The sequence below is a fragment of the Metarhizium robertsii genome, assembly GCF_000187425.2.
Source record: "Metarhizium robertsii ARSEF 23 chromosome Unknown MAA_Scf_5, whole genome shotgun sequence".
In the NCBI taxonomy this organism is placed as follows: Eukaryota; Fungi; Ascomycota; class Sordariomycetes; order Hypocreales; family Clavicipitaceae; genus Metarhizium; species Metarhizium robertsii.
The window spans coordinates 3,005,652-3,026,252 of NW_011942193.1; the positions used below are offsets into that span (position 1 = coordinate 3,005,652).

At 51.4% G+C, this 20,601-nt stretch overlaps 3 protein-coding genes across 3 annotated transcripts; all 3 read left to right on the forward strand.

Annotated features, from left to right (window-relative positions):
• Positions 1-3,250: 3,250 nt before the first annotated feature.
• On the forward strand, positions 3,251-4,877 carry MAA_07296 (Peptidase aspartic, active site protein; the record flags this gene model as incomplete). The annotated part of the gene is made up of 4 exons (XM_007825294.1): positions 3,251-3,689; positions 3,771-4,062; positions 4,129-4,466; positions 4,525-4,877. 4 exons carry the CDS (start codon positions 3,251-3,253, stop codon positions 4,875-4,877), a joined length of 1,422 nt encoding a protein of 473 aa, XP_007823485.1.
• A 783-nt stretch (positions 4,878-5,660) lies between these two features.
• On the forward strand, positions 5,661-7,170 carry MAA_11256 (uncharacterized protein; the record flags this gene model as incomplete). The annotated part of the gene is made up of 5 exons (XM_011413236.1): positions 5,661-6,110; positions 6,275-6,433; positions 6,593-6,648; positions 6,726-6,839; positions 6,999-7,170. 5 exons carry the CDS (start codon positions 5,661-5,663, stop codon positions 7,168-7,170), a joined length of 951 nt encoding a protein of 316 aa, XP_011411538.1.
• Positions 7,171-19,470: 12,300 nt separating this feature from the next.
• MAA_07297 (uncharacterized protein) lies at positions 19,471-20,601 on the forward strand (the record flags this gene model as incomplete). The annotated part of the gene is made up of 1 exon (XM_007825295.2): positions 19,471-20,601. One exon carries the CDS (start codon positions 19,471-19,473, stop codon positions 20,599-20,601), a length of 1,131 nt encoding a protein of 376 aa, XP_007823486.2.

Genomic DNA, 20,601 nt, shown 5'->3' on the forward strand with positions numbered 1-20,601 from the left:
TTGTCGGCAGTCTACTCATACGGAGCGTGGCGCAATCTTCTCTGCGGCACCCAAGTGAATGAGCACCAGCCAGTGAATCTTTGGTCCATTCCTCAACGTCGTCGCTGATATGCAGACAATCGGCTCCCGACGCTCCCAGCTGACTTGAAACTGGTACTGAGCGGGGAGATATTTGCGGAGTTTCGTTTAGCTGGAAAACACTGACCAACTACAGGCGGTGTAATTGGAGGATCGACGTCGCATCGTAAGTTATGCAGCCCTTCGGAAAGTGAGTAACCACCGCTTGGGCTTCGCTTCTACTAGGACCAGAGCCTGGTCAATGCTGATTGTCTAGTAGGATACATTCAGGGCGAGATATGGAGTAGAGGGGCTAAGACGGAGTGATATATCATCCGTCATCATTGCGTCTTATTCACTCAACTACGCGGTACATCGACTAGGTGTTGGTCAGAAGCATTACGGATACAAGTTCATACATACATATGTACAATGAGCGTCGTTGGTATCCTTGGAACATGGCCCAGTGGATAAGTGCCGAGATGACAAGCGGCCAGCCACGAAAGCGTAGCTTGCTTTCTGACCAAGAACCCAGGTGCTACGGAGTACTGCTGGCGGGTAGATCCCGGTCTCCACCCCCAAATGGTTGGAATGGGCTGGAATGGCTTTTCTCGGCCGACCAAGGTCACGCCCTGGTAGGTGCAGGTCTCTTGAGGATAGTCCTCATTGGGGCTTCTCCAAAGGCCTCTGAGAATCCGGTAGCATTTAGGGTGGACCAGCTACCCCCAGGCAGGGCAGGTCTGTGTGCAAGACGAGACTCAGTCGACAATGCTGAAACAGGAGCCCAAGTGGAACGAAGACATTGTGGCGATGATGAAAACTTGACGGGCTGTCTAGGCTCCTGTACATGCGCCTTGTCCAAAGCACGGGTGGTATTGTGGCTGGGAAAATGTCGTCCAAGGCCGCAACTCTCACCACTTGCCAAGATTTTCATTTTCCTCAACAAGATATTTACTCCGGAGAACACAGCCGCCCGGCAGAAACTCCGCAATAAGAGATCAAATTGTTCCTCCATCTTATGTACAGTCGAAGCGAACTCCGCCGTCTAGAGCTCTCCGGCCAGCGATCTCGCGTAATGGAATGCTTCCCGCATATATAGGAGTCTAGGCAGAATGCAGGCTGCGGTTGAGGGTCCGCATAGGACCCCGGGCTCACCGTGTCAGTGGCGCGGGATGAGTGTGAGCCGATGGCGCGATTCAACTGATTGTCTTTGTTCTCTTGAGATGGAGTGCAGCGCTGGATGTAATACGCGTATCGTAGGTGGACGGCTTGGAATGCTTGCGAACACGGCCACGTTGGAGGTCCTGGGACAATGCGGAACGCGTATGTAAGTGTGGTGCATGAAGCCCGCAGCCAATAGCTTCCGTGGCAAACCAGGTTCATTCATAATCATCTGCCGCCGAGTATCTCCTATTTGAGGCACACTTATGTTATCACTCCGCGGCAATACCAGGCATCGCTTCTTCTTCAAATGGGGCCATGACTGCTGACAGTTCGGGCCGAGCTACGGAGTACTGGTGCTCTCGAATGAAATCGACACGATAAACTGTACCTCACACGCTCAGTGTACCAGACATATGTGCACGATCTTCAGAAAGAAAAGTAATTGCTCTTGCTAACCAAGAATTGACCAGAAACCCCAGGCAACACGCTCAAGCCTGCGTTGCCCATACACAGAGGCCATGCTTTACAAGCAGCAGTAGACGCATAGCCACAACAAGATGTAGAAATCAAGGCAAAAACACCACCAAGAAAGAAGCAACTATTACCTACAAGATCTGCCCGCCAGCGCAAACAGTCCAGCTCTTGACCATCTCTCCATTCCGTCTCCCTGGCATGTGGCAAAAGCAGGCCATCTCATCAACACCAAGCAAGTATCGCATTTCAAATCCTGAGACGACTGTATATATTCCACGGCTCATATACTACCACCAGTATAGCCCTGCAGACACAATAATACCATCCATCCCCCTCATGACATGACGTCCAAACGCCCCAGGTCTCAAGCCCAGGCAAAAAAAAATGATCATCAAACCCATGTCCCGAAGGTCTACAGTCTTGGCCCGAGCACAAATCAACCAGCTATCACGAAATAAAAACCCCCCGTTGAGCTCTGTCAGAATTCGTCTTTCCCAGCTTTTTTCGCCAAGCCTTTTTTTTCGAGGTCATGTCCATGTTGACCAACGACTCTCTGCCTTGATGGTGTCCCGGGCAGTAGCTTGTAGGAAATAACGAGACCTTTTTAAGAATTAAAAAATGGCCCGCCGGGGTAGATAAATAACCCAAATCAATTCAACCACAGCTGGTCACAAGGTCAAGCACGGTCACGATACACGAGCCAACTAGAGGTCTAGCCGGAAGGCATTGAAACCCAGGCATCTAAGACTTAGATGCCTCGGTCATCTAGGTCGGGTTACACACACGGAAGGTCTTATATATATACATGGCCCGTAGGTCAGGTCCCCTAGATTGTTGAACCAAGGACCCTTTGACACCATACGAGATTATTACTCTAATATGAAGCTTTTCCCTTCCAAGCCATTGTTATCAAGGCCCTTGTTACAGACTAGGTCGAATTTCCTGGGTCAGGGCCTAAGGAGCATATTATCCTACTATGTGTATGAGTCGTGATATCCCACTATATATATGGAACGTGATATCCCACTATGTGTATGGAACGTGATATCCCACTATATATATGGAACGTGATATCCTACTATGTGTATAAGTCATGACAACGCAATTCCAAGTCTGCCAAGCAAATGCCGTAATATGTCGCAATATCCTACTATATATATAAGCCGTGATATTCTACTATATGTATGAGTCGTGATATCCTACTATATGTATAGGTCGTAATATCCTACTATATGTATAAGTCATGACAACGTAATTCCAAATCTGCCGAGCAAATGTATTCTCTTCCTTGCTCTTCATGACTAGATATGTCTTTCGCCTGAAAATGCCTATTCATGCAAAATAACATGGGCCGTATATGCGCTGCTACATCGAGAGTGGTAAATTGGGGCCATACATGAGAGTATATATATATATATATATATATCTGTTCATCTTTATACCTCTATACAAAGTAAAGACTGCTCTACAACTTGGCAATTGCTCTGACCCTTGACTTTTGAGTCACCCAGCGATCCTCCACGTCTGCCGAATATATATGCAATCCTCTAGCGTCATGCATTTCCATCGTGCCAGTCTACCCCTTCTGGGGGCCCTGTCCCTCTCGGCTCGAGCTGCTCCTCAGTCGGAGGATCTGACTGCCCAGAGGCCTGGAATCATACAGCTGTCTCTCAAACCCCCAAGCGCGAGGGACGGGCGCCAAGCCGATATTGACCTGACGTACGCCTCCAATTACAAGTACGATATAGAGTTCTCTCTTGGCACACCCGGCCAGAAAATTGTCGGCAGCTTCGACACCGGCTCTGCACACATATGGGTAAGAGAGAAAGCAGAAGCTTCAGTCAACACCACCGTCGCCAGGGCTCGTTCCTACTTCGACAAAAATAGCAGCTCGACTCTTGTACGTACAGGGGGATCAGCGACCTCCGGGTACAATACCGCCGGTAATTCGTCCTATCAAATCGACCTGTACCGGGATAATATGTCTCTAGGTGGTGAGTGATTTTCGTTTGCGACGGCATTTGTCGCCCATGTAGATTGGCTTCTGTTGATACTGACCCTGAGAGTTGGCGCAGGCATTGACATCAAGAACGCCAGCTTTGGCATTATTAATAATGCACCGAGGGCACTGGATAGTTTTAACAGCATTTTCGGTTTCGGTATGACTGATGAGCTCGGAAGTGAGGAGAAGGAGCATTTTGTTCCCACAATGACACTCCTGGCCGATCAGGGCTTGATCGACAGGCGAGTCTTTAGCCTTGAGATTGGAGATAGTAGCGGCGTCCTTCTTGGCGGTGTCAACCGGAAGAAGTTCTGGGGTCGTCTCGGGAAGCAGAAAATGACTGTGCATCCCTTCCACGGCAAGAGGTAGGTCCAACGCCAAAACCCAAGCTTGAAGTGTTTGATGCGACTCGGGCTAATTTATACCCAAAGCTACGTCATCTCCTTTACCGAGGTCTCTGCTACGGCTGAGGACGGGTCGAAATCTAGTTTAAGTCGATCTGATGAAGGCATTCCTGCACTACTCGACACCGGCGCTACCCTGAATAATTTCCCGCCCTCTGTTTTCCAGCCAATTTTAAAGAGGTTTCCTGGCGCTAAACCCATGGACAACCGCCCGCTCTACAGCGTTGATTGCTCACTCCGTGATGTCAATGCCTCGATCGACCTCGCCTTTGGCAAAACAACTATCAAGATGCCATATCGCAACTTCGTCTTCCCGACTAATAAAAAAGGCGACTTGTGCGTTCTTGGTATGATGGAGTCCCAAGGTGAGTGCGACGTATACTTCTCTCGTCCTTGGAGAGCCAGACGCTTATATACCTCTAGAACACACAGTGCTCGGCCAAGTGTTCATGCGCGGCGCCTATATAGTCATGGATCAAGACAACTCGGAGGTCTATCTGGCCAACGCCGTGACGTGCGGTTCCGAACTGGTAGCTATCGACAAGGACGTTTCCGCTATATCTTCTCTCACCGGGCAGTGCCGGCCCCCCGTCGTGGAACAGAATCTTTTGCCGTGGAAAAAGCCTGGCATAGATCCTGAGAATTGTGTGAACGCGATAAGCGAAGACGTTTGTGGGACAGCCGAATACTGTAGGATCTTCCCAGGGGCATTTGGCAGCGACTTTGAGACGGAAGATGACTGCCTCGCCGCTCATGAAGTTCCACTCGATGATTGAAGGCGCAGACGAGGGCTAGAGACTTGTGTTGTTTGGGAAAATAAACGTTGCTTGTTGGTAAAGCGCCTAGGTTCGTGGGGACCCGCCAAGTGTACTCTGCACAGTATGAATATCTAGTCACATGGACACTTCTGAGGTTACTGGCACTGTATCGGCGTATATTTCTCAACTGCATTTTTATTTGACAACTAGACAGTCCTGCCCATTGAGCGAATACAGTGCCTTTCGCTCTACTATGTCTTTCTCTATGCTCATTATAGCTGTTTGCCCTACCTATAAATCGTTAGCTTGGTGGATTTCAAAAATGTAAGAGGGCCCCAGAGCGTAATGACCGTCTTCCCCGTCACGGCCCAGCTTCCTCCGGGCGGTCCTTGCACCCCATGGCAGTCCAGTTCCCCCTGCCCGCCTTGTTTCAACCCGCGCCGCCACCGGCGAATTATCAACAGATGAAGATGCGACGAGTAAACTGCACAAATCGCCCGGATGTGAACCATCACCAACCGTTGTTTCACGACAACATGTCAAACAAAAACTGACGCCGGGCAGACGCATGGGTAGTACCATTATAGCTCGGCAAAACCATGGATCGATCAGCATTTCAGCAAAATCACACCCCCCCTTCGTGTTTCCCGCACTCAACCTCGGTGCCGCAGGTCAAGCAACAATTCACACATACGCCACGCCATGCAACACCATCCAAGACCAAGACTGCAAAAATGAAGCATCTCATCCTTGTTGGAGCATGCTACCTAGACACAATCCTTAGGCAAGTCATCCCTGCGCATGCGCCGCCACTTTGGCACGCACGCGCGGCATACTACTGACCTGCCCTGCAGCGTGCCTCACTTCCCCCAAGAAGACGCCAAGCTCCGCGCGACAAATCTCACGATCCGCAGGGGAGGCAACTGCCCGAACTCACTCGAGGTGCTCCAGCAGCTCGTTACAGACAAAGACAATACGCAACTGCACCTCGTGTCGTGTCTGCCGCGCCGGGATGCCCCCAGCACCAGGAGAATCATCTCGTCATTCGGGCCTGACACCAGAGTCGATTTCCGGCACTGCATATATAGGGAGGGGTATACGGAGGCTGCGAGCAGCTACATCATCAGAAGCCAGCAGAGCAATAGCCGCACCATTGTGAATTACAACCATTTGCCGGAAATGACGTGCCATGAGTTTGCCCAAGTGGTGGACGGCTTTGATGGGCATGAGCCGACATTGTGGCACTTCGAGGTGAGCGCTGCATTTGCCTTCTCTTTCGGCTACTGAATCTGGCGCTGCAAGGCCGTCATTTGGTACTATCCCGACGTGCGACAGCCTTCTCTGGTCTGTGATTTATCTTTGAGGCAGAGGAATTGTGACTGATGACTTTGGCTTGCTTTTTGTCCGCGGCACAGGGCCGCATCCCGGAGACTACCCTCGCATGCATGCGTCTGCTCCGACAGAAGCTGCCCGAAGCAAACATCAGCGTCGAGGTTGAGAAGCCCGGAAGAGAGGGACTATCACAACTCGCCCAAGAAGCCGATGTTGTCTTTTATTCTCGGGTGTGGGCAGAGGTAAGGATTCCATCACTTAGTACGCGCAGTCTTGACAATTTGTACTCGGTCCCTCCCTCGTCGTCTCATCTATTCCTCCTTTTGTTGTGCCCTCGCCTCACTGAGACAGGCTGCCTGGAACAGCCATGCTCATGACTAATGTACAATGCGTAATGCTAGAGCCGAGGACACAGGTCTGCCAAAGCATGTCTCACAAAAGAACGCCGCCATCAAGGGTAAGTGACACATGCCGTAACTCTCCTTTTTTTTGGTCTTTTCCTTGTCAACGATTCGACTGACATGACATACACAGATCACTCGGATTGTGCACTTGGGGTGCAGACGGGGCGACTATCATGTCTCAGGCAACCGGAGCCTGTCTTCACTGCCCCGTGGAGAGCGAGTCTGGCCAAATATCCGTTATAGAGTGAGTCCCAACCCAGCAAGCTTTTGCAGAGACACTCATTGGACATCAGAGGCTTGGAGGAGACCGACTCTCTGCAAAGGCAGGAAGCGCCTAGATTTGCGCCATGACGGCGGTAACAACATGGCTAACTGTATGCCACCTTGGCCCTTTACTTCACAGTCCTGTCGGCGCTGGCGATACATTCATTGCCGGAATGCTTCTCAGCTTGATACGCAACGACTGGCCCTTGTCGGATATCGGCAAAGCAGCATCATTTGCTGTAAGGCTAGCAACCTTGAAAGTCCAGAGAGAAGGTTTCGGAGGACTTGGGCTGGATATTGCGTCACGATAGTCAGTTCCCGCCAATCTCTTAGGTCCTTTTTTGTCACTTCCGTTGGCAAAGGAGGCCGCCGACAACCAGACAAGACGCGGGTTCATTCTGACGGCCATTTGTTTCTGCTGTGTTCTATTGCAAAAGAAAGAAGCCAGGCCAGTCACAGGAGTTTGCCTGACTAGAGTGAGGCATCCGGAACAGTTGCTTGCTCACTTATCAGAACGTGTAAGACACAAAAGCTTTCAATCAGGATATGGAAATGGATACGTCATTGAAACTCAGCACCCCTTGGATCGGATTTGCTTTCCCAATCGACTCTTACCAGTGGCCACATATATTGCCCAGCCCACAGACGGCGGCAGCCGTCAAAGAGTCACTCGTTCGCGGCAGCATTGGTCAGGACAGTCGATATCGGCGCATGGTTTTCCGAGCCCAAAGAACTGACAATGCGTCGAGGTGACGGGCAAATACGCTGTCCAAGGCGGGTGATAAGCGGTCGTTCCTTGGGGGCGCCAGAGTTCTGGTGCTGCCAGCAGACTCGGTACTGCCAGCCCATTTCCCATGCAGCGTGACTCTCCAGCAAGTCAAGATCAACATATTCAACCCGGGATCAAGCCCTGCAGCATGGCAGACACAAGCACGAGCAAATCATCACCTATCAAGAAGGCGACTAATGGCCTTTTGTCTGGTAGAGCGACTTCCTTCTGCATGTTATGGAACTTGGCTGGGTGTCAGATTCCACCAGGTCGAAGAGTCTTGGCGAGGGACGGGACATCAGCCCCTGGTAATACGTAGTCCTGTCCACGAGGCTGAGTAAGTCCAAGGAACATCTGCTGTGGGGCTATTCTTGGTGGGAGAGTTGTCTCAGTTGCGAGAAACCGAAGTTTTCGTCCAGCTATCCAGCCTCAGGCGAGAGCAGCCCCGTCAATACTTATGTCGATCCTATTACTCATTGTGCTTGTTCGTTGGCAGTGACCCCCTTATTCGTTTGTGGCAATGTTGCACGTACATACACACTGGCCCGAGGGCCAGCTTGTCGCAAAACACCACCCGGATCGCTGTGTGCGGCCTTTTCATCACAGGCCAGAGACTCGGAGGCCGGTGCATGTACTCTGTAGGGGCGCTACGGTCTTGGGGGTGTTCCCTGTCGACGGCGGACCTTCATAAATATTGTAAAATGCTCCATCTTGAGATTGACCAACAGTTTTCCACAACGATGGGAGGGGGTAGTGCGACAGCCGGATACGTTTTTCTTTGGTCGACGCTGAAAAAGGTGGCTGAAAGTTGTGTAATAAAGGTACCTAATATATTAGCTTTTTTTCCACAAATGTTATTTGCAGGCCCGGAGAAGCTACATGGAACCCTGTACTTTGAGAAGAGAGGGTATGTGACGCCAACATGCACATGAGAGATCCCCAAGCGACCGCATGGAGCCGTTGCGGACAACTCGATGTTGGCTGCGCCGGCTACGGCGGTTGCAGCTGGAACAGGCGCTTCCCGGTGCCTGATACCGCGATTTCCGGTGGCATTAATGCTTTCCGTAAAGAGGCCCCTCGGGGCGATTTACCACACAGGTTATGGTGTCTGATCAAGTCACTGCATGCAAAGTCTCGACAAGGGGGATAATGCCGACTCGCAGCCCCTACTACTCCGTGCTCCGTACTGACTCCGTACTCGGTATTGGTTCCAGATTGCCCATTGCGGAAAGAATGCTCGGTAGCATGCTCGAGCTCGAGGGGTAATTTAACACTTGATAGCATGCCAATCATGTTCTTCTGCACACCTTCGGTTAGCGGGAACGAAGAGTCAGTCCCTAACAATGGAGTCTGGGAGCAAACGTGTAAAGCATGTCCATACAACGGAAGCCTTGATGCAGGAAAGCAAATAGTTTGCCCATGTCAAAACCGGACAGGCATTTTCTCCCATGATGCCCATGTTGGAAAGAAAGGGGCGTGCGCATTGCCTGGTCCGGCCCAGACTCGAAGGCTGCCGCCGCAGAATATGACAATATTTGAGAGCTCAAGGGAGCAGCTGATCAAGTCAAGTTACGACCGATATTCTACCGCGCAGAGACATGGTGAGGAACGGGTAAAGTTCAAAGCGTCTTGTTCCAACAATAGGCAAGCCATAATCTTAAGGTTTTTGGAGTTGGGGGCGTGTGCGTCTGGGAGAAAGAACCGAGGGGTTCGGAGTGCACTCTCGAGTTCCAGCATCGTTTCCCCTTCCAGCACACCCAAGCCCTGTGGCCCCCTCGGCTCTTGCTTATTTTTCTGCTAATACTGGAGGCTCAACCCCGGCATGCCTGGAACCGCAAAGATGGCCTGTGAATCTGGAAAGGTGGTGTGGGGTTTGAACGTAGCCTTTGCTCACTGCCTCGACTTGTGACGGCGCATGTACGTACGTATTACGGAGTACAATACTCCGTACTCCGTGCTATGCGCCCAGCTCTGCCATGTACTTACTTGGGTGAAATTGGAAAGCGACATCAGCTCCTGTCCCTTCACCTGTCTCAGATGTACGTACGTACATCCATGTCCAGGCATCATGGTGCACGCGGCGTTGAGTCCCAAATGACACCCTTGGCATCGCTACTCTGTAGCAGCTCCGCCATTAGAAGCATGCGAGTAGTTATCATGATGCCCTGGGCTGAGCGAACGGCATGAATCATGTGCATCTCCAGGATCTGATGGCAACCTGGCTCAATGTTTCTCCCACCAGGGGATACCAGGAATTAGGACCATGTACATACATATGTATCATACCTAGTACTCAGTACGGTGCCAGTAAAAGTCAAGACTACTGGCGCCCAATTTTTTATACAAGTATTCAGACTCACCAAATTTGTTTTCCTCCTCCTCAGGACAGGAGCCCCGCCAATACAATTTTTTTAATTACTAGTCGCCGTGGACGGAGTGCAGCATGTGCCAAATGCCTGCTCTCGCGACCACATGTCATTTCTGATGAGAGATCAGCGATCCTCGGTGCCTCAAGAAAAAGGCCGCCGTTGGTGGTGTTGCTTTGATGGAGCACCCCTTGCTGCATACCAGGGCTGCTGTTGTGTCTCGGCAAAAACAGGAGAGCGCCACAGCCGGCCCAACGTAAGGAGTTAAAGTAGTAGTATACATACGTACCTGGGTATGTTGTATGTTCATACTATTTGCAGAACTCTTGTTTGTCGTGAAACGCCTGCATTTCTCGTTGGCGTCCGTGTACCTCTTCCAAGATGTCACCACACATGCATTATGAGGCTAGTGCAGACTGCATATCATGCTGATGATAAACCCGCCAGACACAGACATGCTCCCGCAACGCTTCGGGAAATGGCACTCTGGCAGATTACCATCCACACTGGAGCGTCCTTTTTTTTTTTTGCTGACCGCGTAATCAGACAATACATGTTGAGAAACAACCATCTGGCCCACAAACTTTGGGGGCAGCTTTGAACTCGACGTGACTCTGTAAACGGAGATCGAAGCACATATTGTTGCCCGCTTGGACAGAAATACACGAGTTTTCGCCCAGAAACTAAGTGCATAATATGGGCAAGGCCCGTTTACTTCGGGTGTCACCGGCGTATTGAGGGACAGATACCACGACGTCTCGAATTCCATTCGCCTCTCGTAAGAGACACCACGATATTCCGGGTTATTGGTTCAGGTGACACCGATCGGCGGCGATATTAGTCGAGTTTGTTTATGCCAGCGTGTTTTTTCTGCCTGTCTTCCTATCAGATAACGGAAATACCGTCATGAGGTATCGTACAATGCAATACACGTAGCCATAACAGACCTCCATGATGACCGAGAAAGGACGTCACTGGTATCGCAAAACTTGTAATCTTCCAACAGATTCGCAAGACAGCAAAGAGCTGGTTCACGTAGTTTTTTTTTAAAAAGCACAGCGCGAGCCGGCGAATTCTGTGTTCATCCCGTTTGCGATCGAGTAGTTACAGTCCTGACTTAAGTAACACGATGCTCTAACCGTATTCGAAGACCATTTCTGCCCAAGAGTGCGTTGAAGAAATATATCGAACTGTGGCTCGTCTGAATTGGTGACAATAAGCCCCGATAGATCTCATTTGCCTTTCGATGAAAAAAAAAAAAAAGCAAAGCCGGCGAGTTACCGGTATCGTCGTGGAACGACCAAGGTATTGTGTTTGATCGACGTGTTTTTCACCAGGACGGTAGTACGATTGTTTTGAGAACCAACAACCATGTGCAACTTGAATTCTCCCGTCGGTATAATGCAATCCCTGGATATGTAGGGAATAGGTAGGAAGCGTTCTTTAACTTCTGTAACCTGATGGGGCTTACGTACATGCCAAGCATCAATATTGACCTCCGTTGGAAAGACGATCTAACCCTTGGGTGAGACAGTGTCGCCTCACTGTAGTTGGCCATTGTGTAGTAGGTAACCTGCTAGAGAGAGAGTTTTATAAACGAGAGCCCGTGAAAACATCACTATTGTGAGCCTTATGCTATCGTGGCCGATTCCGCATCATCAGGCTTGTGAATAGTTCCCGTTTTGACTGAGACCTTGAGCATCGGCCAACAGTGTTGCGTCATCCTCAATGAACGAGGGGACAATGTCTAATTGGACATGGTTCTATGGGGAATAGTACTCCGTACTGGTGGTATACTGCCCCCTTCTGTATACTTCAAAAATCTTTGTAGATGCAAAACCGTGTCCCAGTCACCTAGGCACGTTCCACGTATTACGTATGTACAATCAGACACTGACCCTGCAGCAGCTTTCGTGGCGTTCTACATGTCGTTCTGAGTCTGGGGAATGGCGGTTTCTGTTTGGGTAACCAAAAAGAGTTAATAGGCCCGGCGCCTGAACGGTTGGTGGGTGTGTTGCAGTGGCTTTGAGAGTGACAAAAGCCAATGGATGATGTAGTCTTCGAGTACAATAGCCGATTGGCATAAGTGCACCAAGACAGTGTCTGCATCTCTGCCGGTGGACTCCGTGCCCCGTGACCTTGTGATTGACACTCGCGAGGTAAAAGGAGGGTAGGAGCAGAGCGAAGCTTGGCAATGAAAAGATACTATCGCAGAATGCTCCGTCCTCAGTGGATCGGTATAGCTTACTCCGTGATAAGATTCAGAGGGGGTTTGGTTGTTGTGGTGGCCAAGATTGACGATGCGAAATTGGGATATGTCTGGTACTTTAGAAGACCGCTGGCTGCCCGTATTTTCAGACGGAGGGAGTTCTGATTCGAGGAGAGTGGACCGCGGCGAAAAGCTAGCTTTTTGCACACCCTAGGTTTGGGGAAGTTGCTTGTGGTGTTGCCCGCTTGCCGTCTGTGAGGATCGAGAGGTGAATCGAGAGGGTCAACTGGTCTAGCTGATTTATGACCTGGATGAGTCTGAAAGGTTTAGTTTAGCGAGGGTGCAAAGGCATGAAGGGGGGCCGCTGCAGATGAGTCGACGTAAAGGACATTTGTGTACTGCGTACATGGTCTGGACAGAATTAGGACTCGGTTCACCAGTGCGTGTTCCGTACTTACAACATCGAGTGGAAGTTGAGTGGTAGACCGGGGGGGCGTGGGCGTGGCATGCGAACTTTAGAGTGTGGTGCACAAGGGGCCGCGGACGGGGAGATGGCTGACGAACGCATGGATGACTGGGCTGGAATGAGCAGCAAGACGATGGACTGTGTTGTGTGTGATATGTGTGATGTGTGATGTGTGGTGGGTGTGTATCGTGTCGTGGGCAGTGACGGTGGGAAGTGGAGGATCGGATGGAGTCAATCTGGTGCTGGCGCAGTCAGATTGTTGACGACAGGCAAGGCATGTCGGGTCAGATGGCGCCTGGCTGCACACAAACTTAGAACCTTGGGGCCCTGGAGCCATGGCGCTAGGAGTTGAGGAGCTCCAAGTGCCCCCCGTTGCCCACAGGCTTGCTGCGTCCCTCGAGACGCCAGCCAGTTCAACGCCCATGTACTCCGTACTACTCCCTCCTAGCCCATGTATGTACGTACCTAGCACTCGACCCAGGTGCCACATTCATTCTCCATGCCAAGGCACTGACTCCTAGTTTGAATGGCCTCGGATTGCCTGGGACTCTAGGGCGGTCCTCTGAGTTCTGTTGAAAGGCTGGTAGTAGGTGGACCGCAGCATCCGCTAGCATCGCGCCTGCCCAGCTGCAGAGAAATTTCACCGCCGCAACTTCCCTGGGTAGTTCTACAGAGTCCAATACGGAGTAACGTGGGAAATCCGTGCAAATGCTCAAGCGTCCAACAGGGTGATTAATGAAAACACAGTCCCCGGCCCGCGTGTGACCTGTGCTTGCTGATGTCAAGCACTTCCGGATCCGTCTACTAGTACTGGTACTTGGACACATCCATGCTGGCCCTGTGGGAAATACGATGCAGGACAATGCAGTCCAAAAGCCATCCACAAAAGGCGGACGTGGAACTTGTGACACTGACCAGCGGGGTCTCACTGGCCCCGTCCCAAGTTGGTTCGCCTCTGCCCCTAATAAATCAAGGCTAATAGAAGGTCATAGCCGGGTCGCAATAAAGCTGACAGGATGGATGGCCACATCTACTCCGTATGGTTGCCAGCCAACCAGCCAGCCAATCTGCGGATCAATGATTTTGAGGTCGTGGCAGCAGTACTCCGTAGTGGCACTAGTGGATGCGACCCGACTCAGCGAGCAATCAGACATCCCATTCCTCCGTTTCGAGCTACTCCATAGAGAGTCCAGCAGAGTTTGGCTGTCTGGTTCAGTAATACTCAGGCGCCTCGATCCTGACCTGGCGCACGGAGTGCCACCGCAGCGACGGCTTAGCAGGAGAATATGTCGCGATACTGTGATGTCTAGCACGAGAGAACTTTGAAGCTTTAGACGAGTACGCAGTACTACTCCGTAAGAACTCGAAAAGTACTGCATGCAGACGGTCTCCGTACGGCACCTAGCCCCTGCTCCCCGTCCTACGGACCGTTGTTATTACTCGCATCACTTGACCATTAGAATGCCCAAGCATCACGGATTTCCAGGTCTGTATCAAGCGCCGAAACTTGTCTGGTTCAAATGATCCCCGCCTGCCGTGTCAACGCCAACGCCAATGCCGGCAGCCTAGTGAAGCGGCCAACCAAACCACAGCTATCCAGCCCATTTCGGAACTCACGTCTTCGTCTGCGCAACTACCGCCACTTCAGCATCTTGGTATTGACTAGACCAGACGGCCGGCCAATGTCCTGTCACACTTTGGCCTACAACATGTAACTTCGTGCTGCTCGTGAGCACCACTCACCACGCAACTTGGCAACCAAGCACTGCTGCCACCTTTTTTTTTTTTTGGCTCCCAGCAACAATAGTGGAGACAATTCCCCACGGGCAAAGCCCGAACACACTTGTGCACCCAGCACTGGCCAGCAGCCCCTCCATCGCTGCACAAATATTATGCCGGCTAACACGAAGTACGGAGTACACGAAGAGTATTGAGCCGGCGACTGGCGCTTGTGGGTGGCTTGAAGGAGGGATAATATGGGACAGTCCGCAGTCGCACCTTCCCACGCATCATCGTCCTAGTCCACCAAACACCTACGACGCGCACCCAGGCTTTCACACCTCCAGCCTCAACGCAACACCATGTACGGAATAAGCCCACGCGCAAGCAAATACGCAATCTCCTCATCCTCTTCCGAGTCTTGATACAACACTCCGGCGCCGCAGCAAACCCCCGGCGCCATTCCACTTTTCACCCTTCTAGCATGAGTTAGCCAACCACATTTTGCCAGCCAGCCTCCGGTCGCCCATGCTTCCCGTTGCCTCCTAACAACGCAAGATTATCTTTCAAGGCTAATGCCTGGTAGTACCTCAATATCAGACCGGGGCTTTGTCAACTGCTTCGCCAACAAACTGAACATGGAGTATGGCGTACACCAGAATCAGTCAGGCGCGGTTTCGCCGACACAAGTCTGCCAATCTGCGGCTTGACGCCCCTGGCGCCCCTCCAACCCAGCCGAGAGGAATGACCCGTGCTGGAATCCCAGCAGTAGTAATAGCTGGCTGTCCTGCGTCTTATCCAGTTTGCATCATCTTGACCCACAAGAGTCCTTGCCGTCCCTTTGTATGATGAAGATGAGCAGGCCGACACCATCACGGGCACCACCGCATTCTTTCTTTTACTCGTGGCCTGGGCCCAACATAGCGGACTGATCCATATGGTCGCGGCTCTCTCGATTCGCAATACATACTCCCTACTGTGCCACGTCAGATGACCACCCGACGCTCCCGTGTAAGATAATACATTTTCTCTTTGGGCCCAAGAGATTGACTGTCTTGCCAGCAAGCGTATACCCCCTCTTTTGTCGATGACGCTTCATCAATGTCACAACCTAGCCATTCCGTTGCCACTAATCATTGTGCTTCCGGGCCCGGGCTCGCGGCGGAACGGAGGACCCTTGTGGATGCTGATCGGTGCTGACGGTGGTAGAGGTGGGACGACCATGTATCCGCCTTCCGCCGTGTGTGGCACAGCCTTCTCACCCTTGGCATAATATCAAATACTAGTACATACATATGTATCAATCGGTAATCAATCACCCACAGCTGGTTTCGGAAACTCGAGCTATTACCATTGGCATCTGTGGTATGGGTCCTATGGCTGCAGACTCGGTCAATGCGACGCAAGAGACATTTTTTGTTGATGTCGCAACATGGTTAGATTGCTCCAGCATTGTTGAGATGCTTGGCTCAGCTGCCTATCAATGCCATGAAGGCCTCAACGATATCTTGATGTCATGCTTCGGATCATGATGCCCCATCCGAAGCCTATTCTTCTTCGCCGTTTCACCTGGGCTCACAGTAGCGCCTGATATTCAGACTGTTATCGTTCACTCAGTACTTTGACAAAGTTTGTAAGAGCAAGCCACTCTGTCCGCTCCGCCGTGGCAGCAGCGAGCCTATGATTGCGACATTGGCCGCACAGTGGTATGGTTGTGTGCATAGAGGCGTGCCAGGAACTCTCGTGCTGTACCACGCAGACACACAATTACTGGACGACAAACCCGGAAGACGTTTTTGTACTGCAGCGGTTTATTTATTCATTTACTTCTTATTGGAAACATGTGGATATTTCTACGGGATTGAAAAAACCACATCATCATGGGTGCCAGCTACCAAGTTGGCCGAATGCCCTGTATATGCTATGCAGTCATACGAGTTATTATCTCAATACATGTCCAAGGTGAGCATCAGTCCGCTCTACCCGCTTGGCTAACAACCTTCTAGCAATTGAGCGGATATGGTCTGTTCGGGTCTCCGCTTTGTGGCAGCCAACTTCAGCCCCGGGTTGATGTCTCTGACGAATGAAGAGGTGGGGTCAAACTGTCGAGAGAAACCGAGCCAGCATCTAGGTACAAGAATTGTTGCCATCCCTGGGTACAGCAGGCTAGCGCGACCCTACGCTATCCTGGTATTCCCGGTCGCTAATAATGTCTCTTTCCAGATCTGTGGCTAGTATCGTTGTTTCTCCTTGATTTGCTTCATGTTGCGCCGGGTGTGTTCTGTAAAGTTTTGGCTGCATAGCCCCAACAGGCACATCCACACACCCCGGGACGACCAACAGTTTTTGCTGCGTTACTACTGCAGGTGTGACCGAGCACATATCGGGCTTGAATACTCCGTACGTGCCCGTTCAAGAATTCAGGATGAAGGCAGCCGGGGTGGAGTCTACAATTGCACGCAGCCTGCCCTCCCGAGCCTCACCTATTCATGCAGAGCAAAGAAAAGAAGCGTATTTGTTGTGCGGAGGAGCCCCAGGGTTAAAATCCTTGGTTGTATCGCCGAGGGCTGCAGTCGACTTTCATTGCCATGGAATTGCTCCTAAACGCGGACTATGTACGTACTAGTATCCAAGAACAGAGCTACTAGCAGTACACATGGTTATTATCCGTGGCGTGCAGTGGTTTTCTTTGGCGACAGATGTGTGAGCCTGATACGCAGACCCCCCACGCCTGGCCATAGCCGACATGTCCCTCACTGGTGACCAGGTACAGTTTTGCACCCAAGGGTATGTCTAAAACAAGCCAGTGATCCAGGACGCCCTTACTGGATCGACCCACCTGATTCCGTGAGCCTCAGCCGGCCTTTCGTGATGTGCAATTCACACAGCACTGTTGGGAGACGTGAATCACAATTTCTTTGCATGTGCCACCGGTTGATCCTCTCTACATACATAGACTCGTCCTTGAGCTCCTATTGCAACTACTAGTACTGCTTTCCACTTTCTGGCCGTGACGATGGATTTGGCTCGAACCTTGTCGCCGTCACCCTTTCAAGCGAGCGCCACTATGAGGCCATCTACCTGCAAAGCCGTCCCTTCAGTCAAAAACTGGGACCTCTATTTTGTCTTGACTCACTTCCGGATGTTTTCGAGAGCTACTTGCTTGCAGGGTAGTATTTTTGGCACTTGAATGATATTCGGCTTGTTGCAACGCAAAGTTCATATGTATGTACAAATATGGCCTTCCTGCTGGAAAAGAGGCCGGGCCTATTTTCCGCCACAAAGACCGTGGGGATTGACCAGCCTCAGTTTGTTAAGGGAACGCCCATGGGTGGACTTGATGCTTCTCCCTCCCTGTCTTGCTTCCAACGGCAAGGATGGACAAATGGCGTTCATGCTCCCAGGCTCTCCCATCTTGCCTCCATGCATGCATGCCTTTGGCGGCAGCCTTGTGCTCTGGAACCGCCCAGGCGGCGCAATCGCCTGACGCCGGGCTTCCTAATTGCCTAGGTCGCAGTTTAGACCGGACGCCCATGATCCCGGTCGTCAAGTCAACTCTCTCTCTCTCTCTCTCTCTCTCCTTGGTCGGGCCTTTGGTTGACCTTGGACGCTGGTGCAATTCATGACCCTGTCCGTCCTGCCAAAAGCGGCGCAGACCAAGCACATGCTGCTGTATGTATGTACTACAATCCGCTATTCCTTGACACGAAGGGCTCGGTCCTGTGACGCAGGAACGGCTGCCCTATTTGACTGGGAGACACTAACCGGCATATTCGGTACTTTGAACGTTTTTGGTGGTAGTATACGACAGTCGATCTGCCCTCATGTACAATGACAGCTGTCTTGGCTATCCGGCGTGGGTCTCCAATACGTCGCTATTGCTAGCCTAACGAGCATGCAGTTGATAAGGGAACGCAAAGACACGGAAAAAACAAGCAAGCAAATGAACCCGGCATCAGAACTGTTGAAAACCAAGGCGTCTCCATAGCCATGGGTCAACCACCGTCGATGCCGGGGAGGCTTCGGCTGGAGAGAGTGCCACATAACCAAGGACAACAACTAATAGTTGGTGGCAACGCCGCATCCAGTGCATCCAGTGGTGGTGGATTCACTACATGCTACTCCGTACCGTGTTCCGTGCAGAGAGAGAGTCCATGATGTGTCCGCAAGGAGACAATCCAGGAGCCCACACACACTGCTGGCGCGCTATTGTCTCTCGGAACGGCCGCCCCCCCAGATTATGGAACCCTTTTTTATTTTTGCACTGCTTCCTTTTTTGCCTTTGCATCCTGGAATCCATCCGATGAGACACCCTTGAGAGCCTCCGCCTGTATGTAGGCTGTATGACGCAGGTGCAGATCACACACGCTCGCATCTGCACCCACAACATGTTTGCACCCCCTGGATTCTGAATATTGCTACCCCCACCCTGACCCCATTTGCCTTTTCCCTTGAAGGAGCGGCTTGAAAGCCAAAAGCAACTTGGCAAGGAAGGCCATCCCGACCATGAGCGTTGCCTTCCGCACCGAGCGACGAGTCGGGGATCAACAGGCAGGGCGTGGGTGCAATACCGGGCCTGGGCGTACCCCCTTCTCAGATCTTTGCGCGGGCCATGGACATGCAACCCGCACGTTTGACGACCCATCTCCAGGACGAACGTCAGGCCAAGCCATGCCGTTTATTATCCTCTATGTGTACTTCGCTTGGCTTACTCTCAGATCCATGATCCATGTGCTGGGTTTGGATCTGGCGCCGGCTACCAGAGCAATGGGCTTGGGCCGTCCTCTCTTGCCTACTTTCACACAGATGAGGGGTGTTGTTGTTTGCTCGATCTGTCTAAACCGCACCCCCCTTTGATATTCCACACTCCCGCCCCGAACTTACAGATCTAAATAGCCTCGAGGACCTCTTTCACTTTTGCAGTGCATCTGGACCATGTTCTTTCAGACACAAATATATACTCACATACTTATAACATAATATAACGCTTTACCGACTTCTCCATTCTTTACCTACCACTCTTCTCCCGCACAATAATCGAGTCGTGCGTGTGCCATCGATAGCACACACTCTTCTCACAATATGATGTATCCAACATACGGAGGGTATACTCCCGATACGTTACCATTATCGTATCCTCAAGGTGTCTTTTTGGACGATTTATCAACCCGGACGGCCATTTCACAGGCAGCAAGACGGCTATCACGGGGATCTGGAGGACAGCAACGAGCAGGAACAGCCATGCGAGTATCGAAACCCAATAGCACCAATAACAGCCCCAGATCTTCTTCAACCATGTCGAACCGGAGACGAACAATGATGGGCGGTGATGTGTGGACCGGTCGAAAGCAGCAACCGATGCTTGATTATCTTTCTATTCCTCAGCATCAACATATTGACTCTACACCCTCACGAAAGGAGCCAACCCGACCTCTCAGCTGGCATCCGTCTTCATATCATGTTCAAATCCCCCAACAACCCGTCTTTCTGCAACAGACACAACATCAGCAGCAGCAGCACCACCACCACCACCAACTGGCCGGTCTGCCCTTTCCAACGCCAAATATGTATGGCGTTGATTCCAACGATTTCTACGGTAGCCAGGCTCAATTTTCTCCGATGATGACTTCGTACTCCAACGACACATCGCCTTCATCTACTTTTTCTCCGTTACCGTTGTTCTCTGCCTCTGAGAACACGCAGTTTGCGCAGTCCGACGGATGGGATGCATGCCAGAAGCCAGGTCACGCGTACACTGGCCCTGATAACCAGGCTGTCAGTGAGCCTTTCGCAACGCTCAACAACTCATCGAATGCAAAGACTTCGGACGCGTATGGCCTGGACTGGAATACGTTTATTGCACATGGATTCAACAACACCACTCCACCTACTCCCGAGGCCTTCTCCCAGACGCAGCAGCAGCCAACAGTGTCCGAGGCAGCTGTCTCATATGAGCCTTTGGATGAACCTGAAGAAGAGGGTGAGATTCTTGTTGGCATGGGCTTGTACGATACTCCCGAAAAATTTGCTGAGGACCCTCAACTGAACAACTATCGAACAACTGTTTCGTCACTTTTGGGATCATCGTACCGACCTCATGAGCCCCAAGGCAAGGGTCTCAAACTTGAAGAGACTTGGGAACCCCCAAAGGCGGAAGACGAAACAGAGGAAGATGCGGAGGAAGAGGAAGAGGACGAGGATGACTCCGAATGA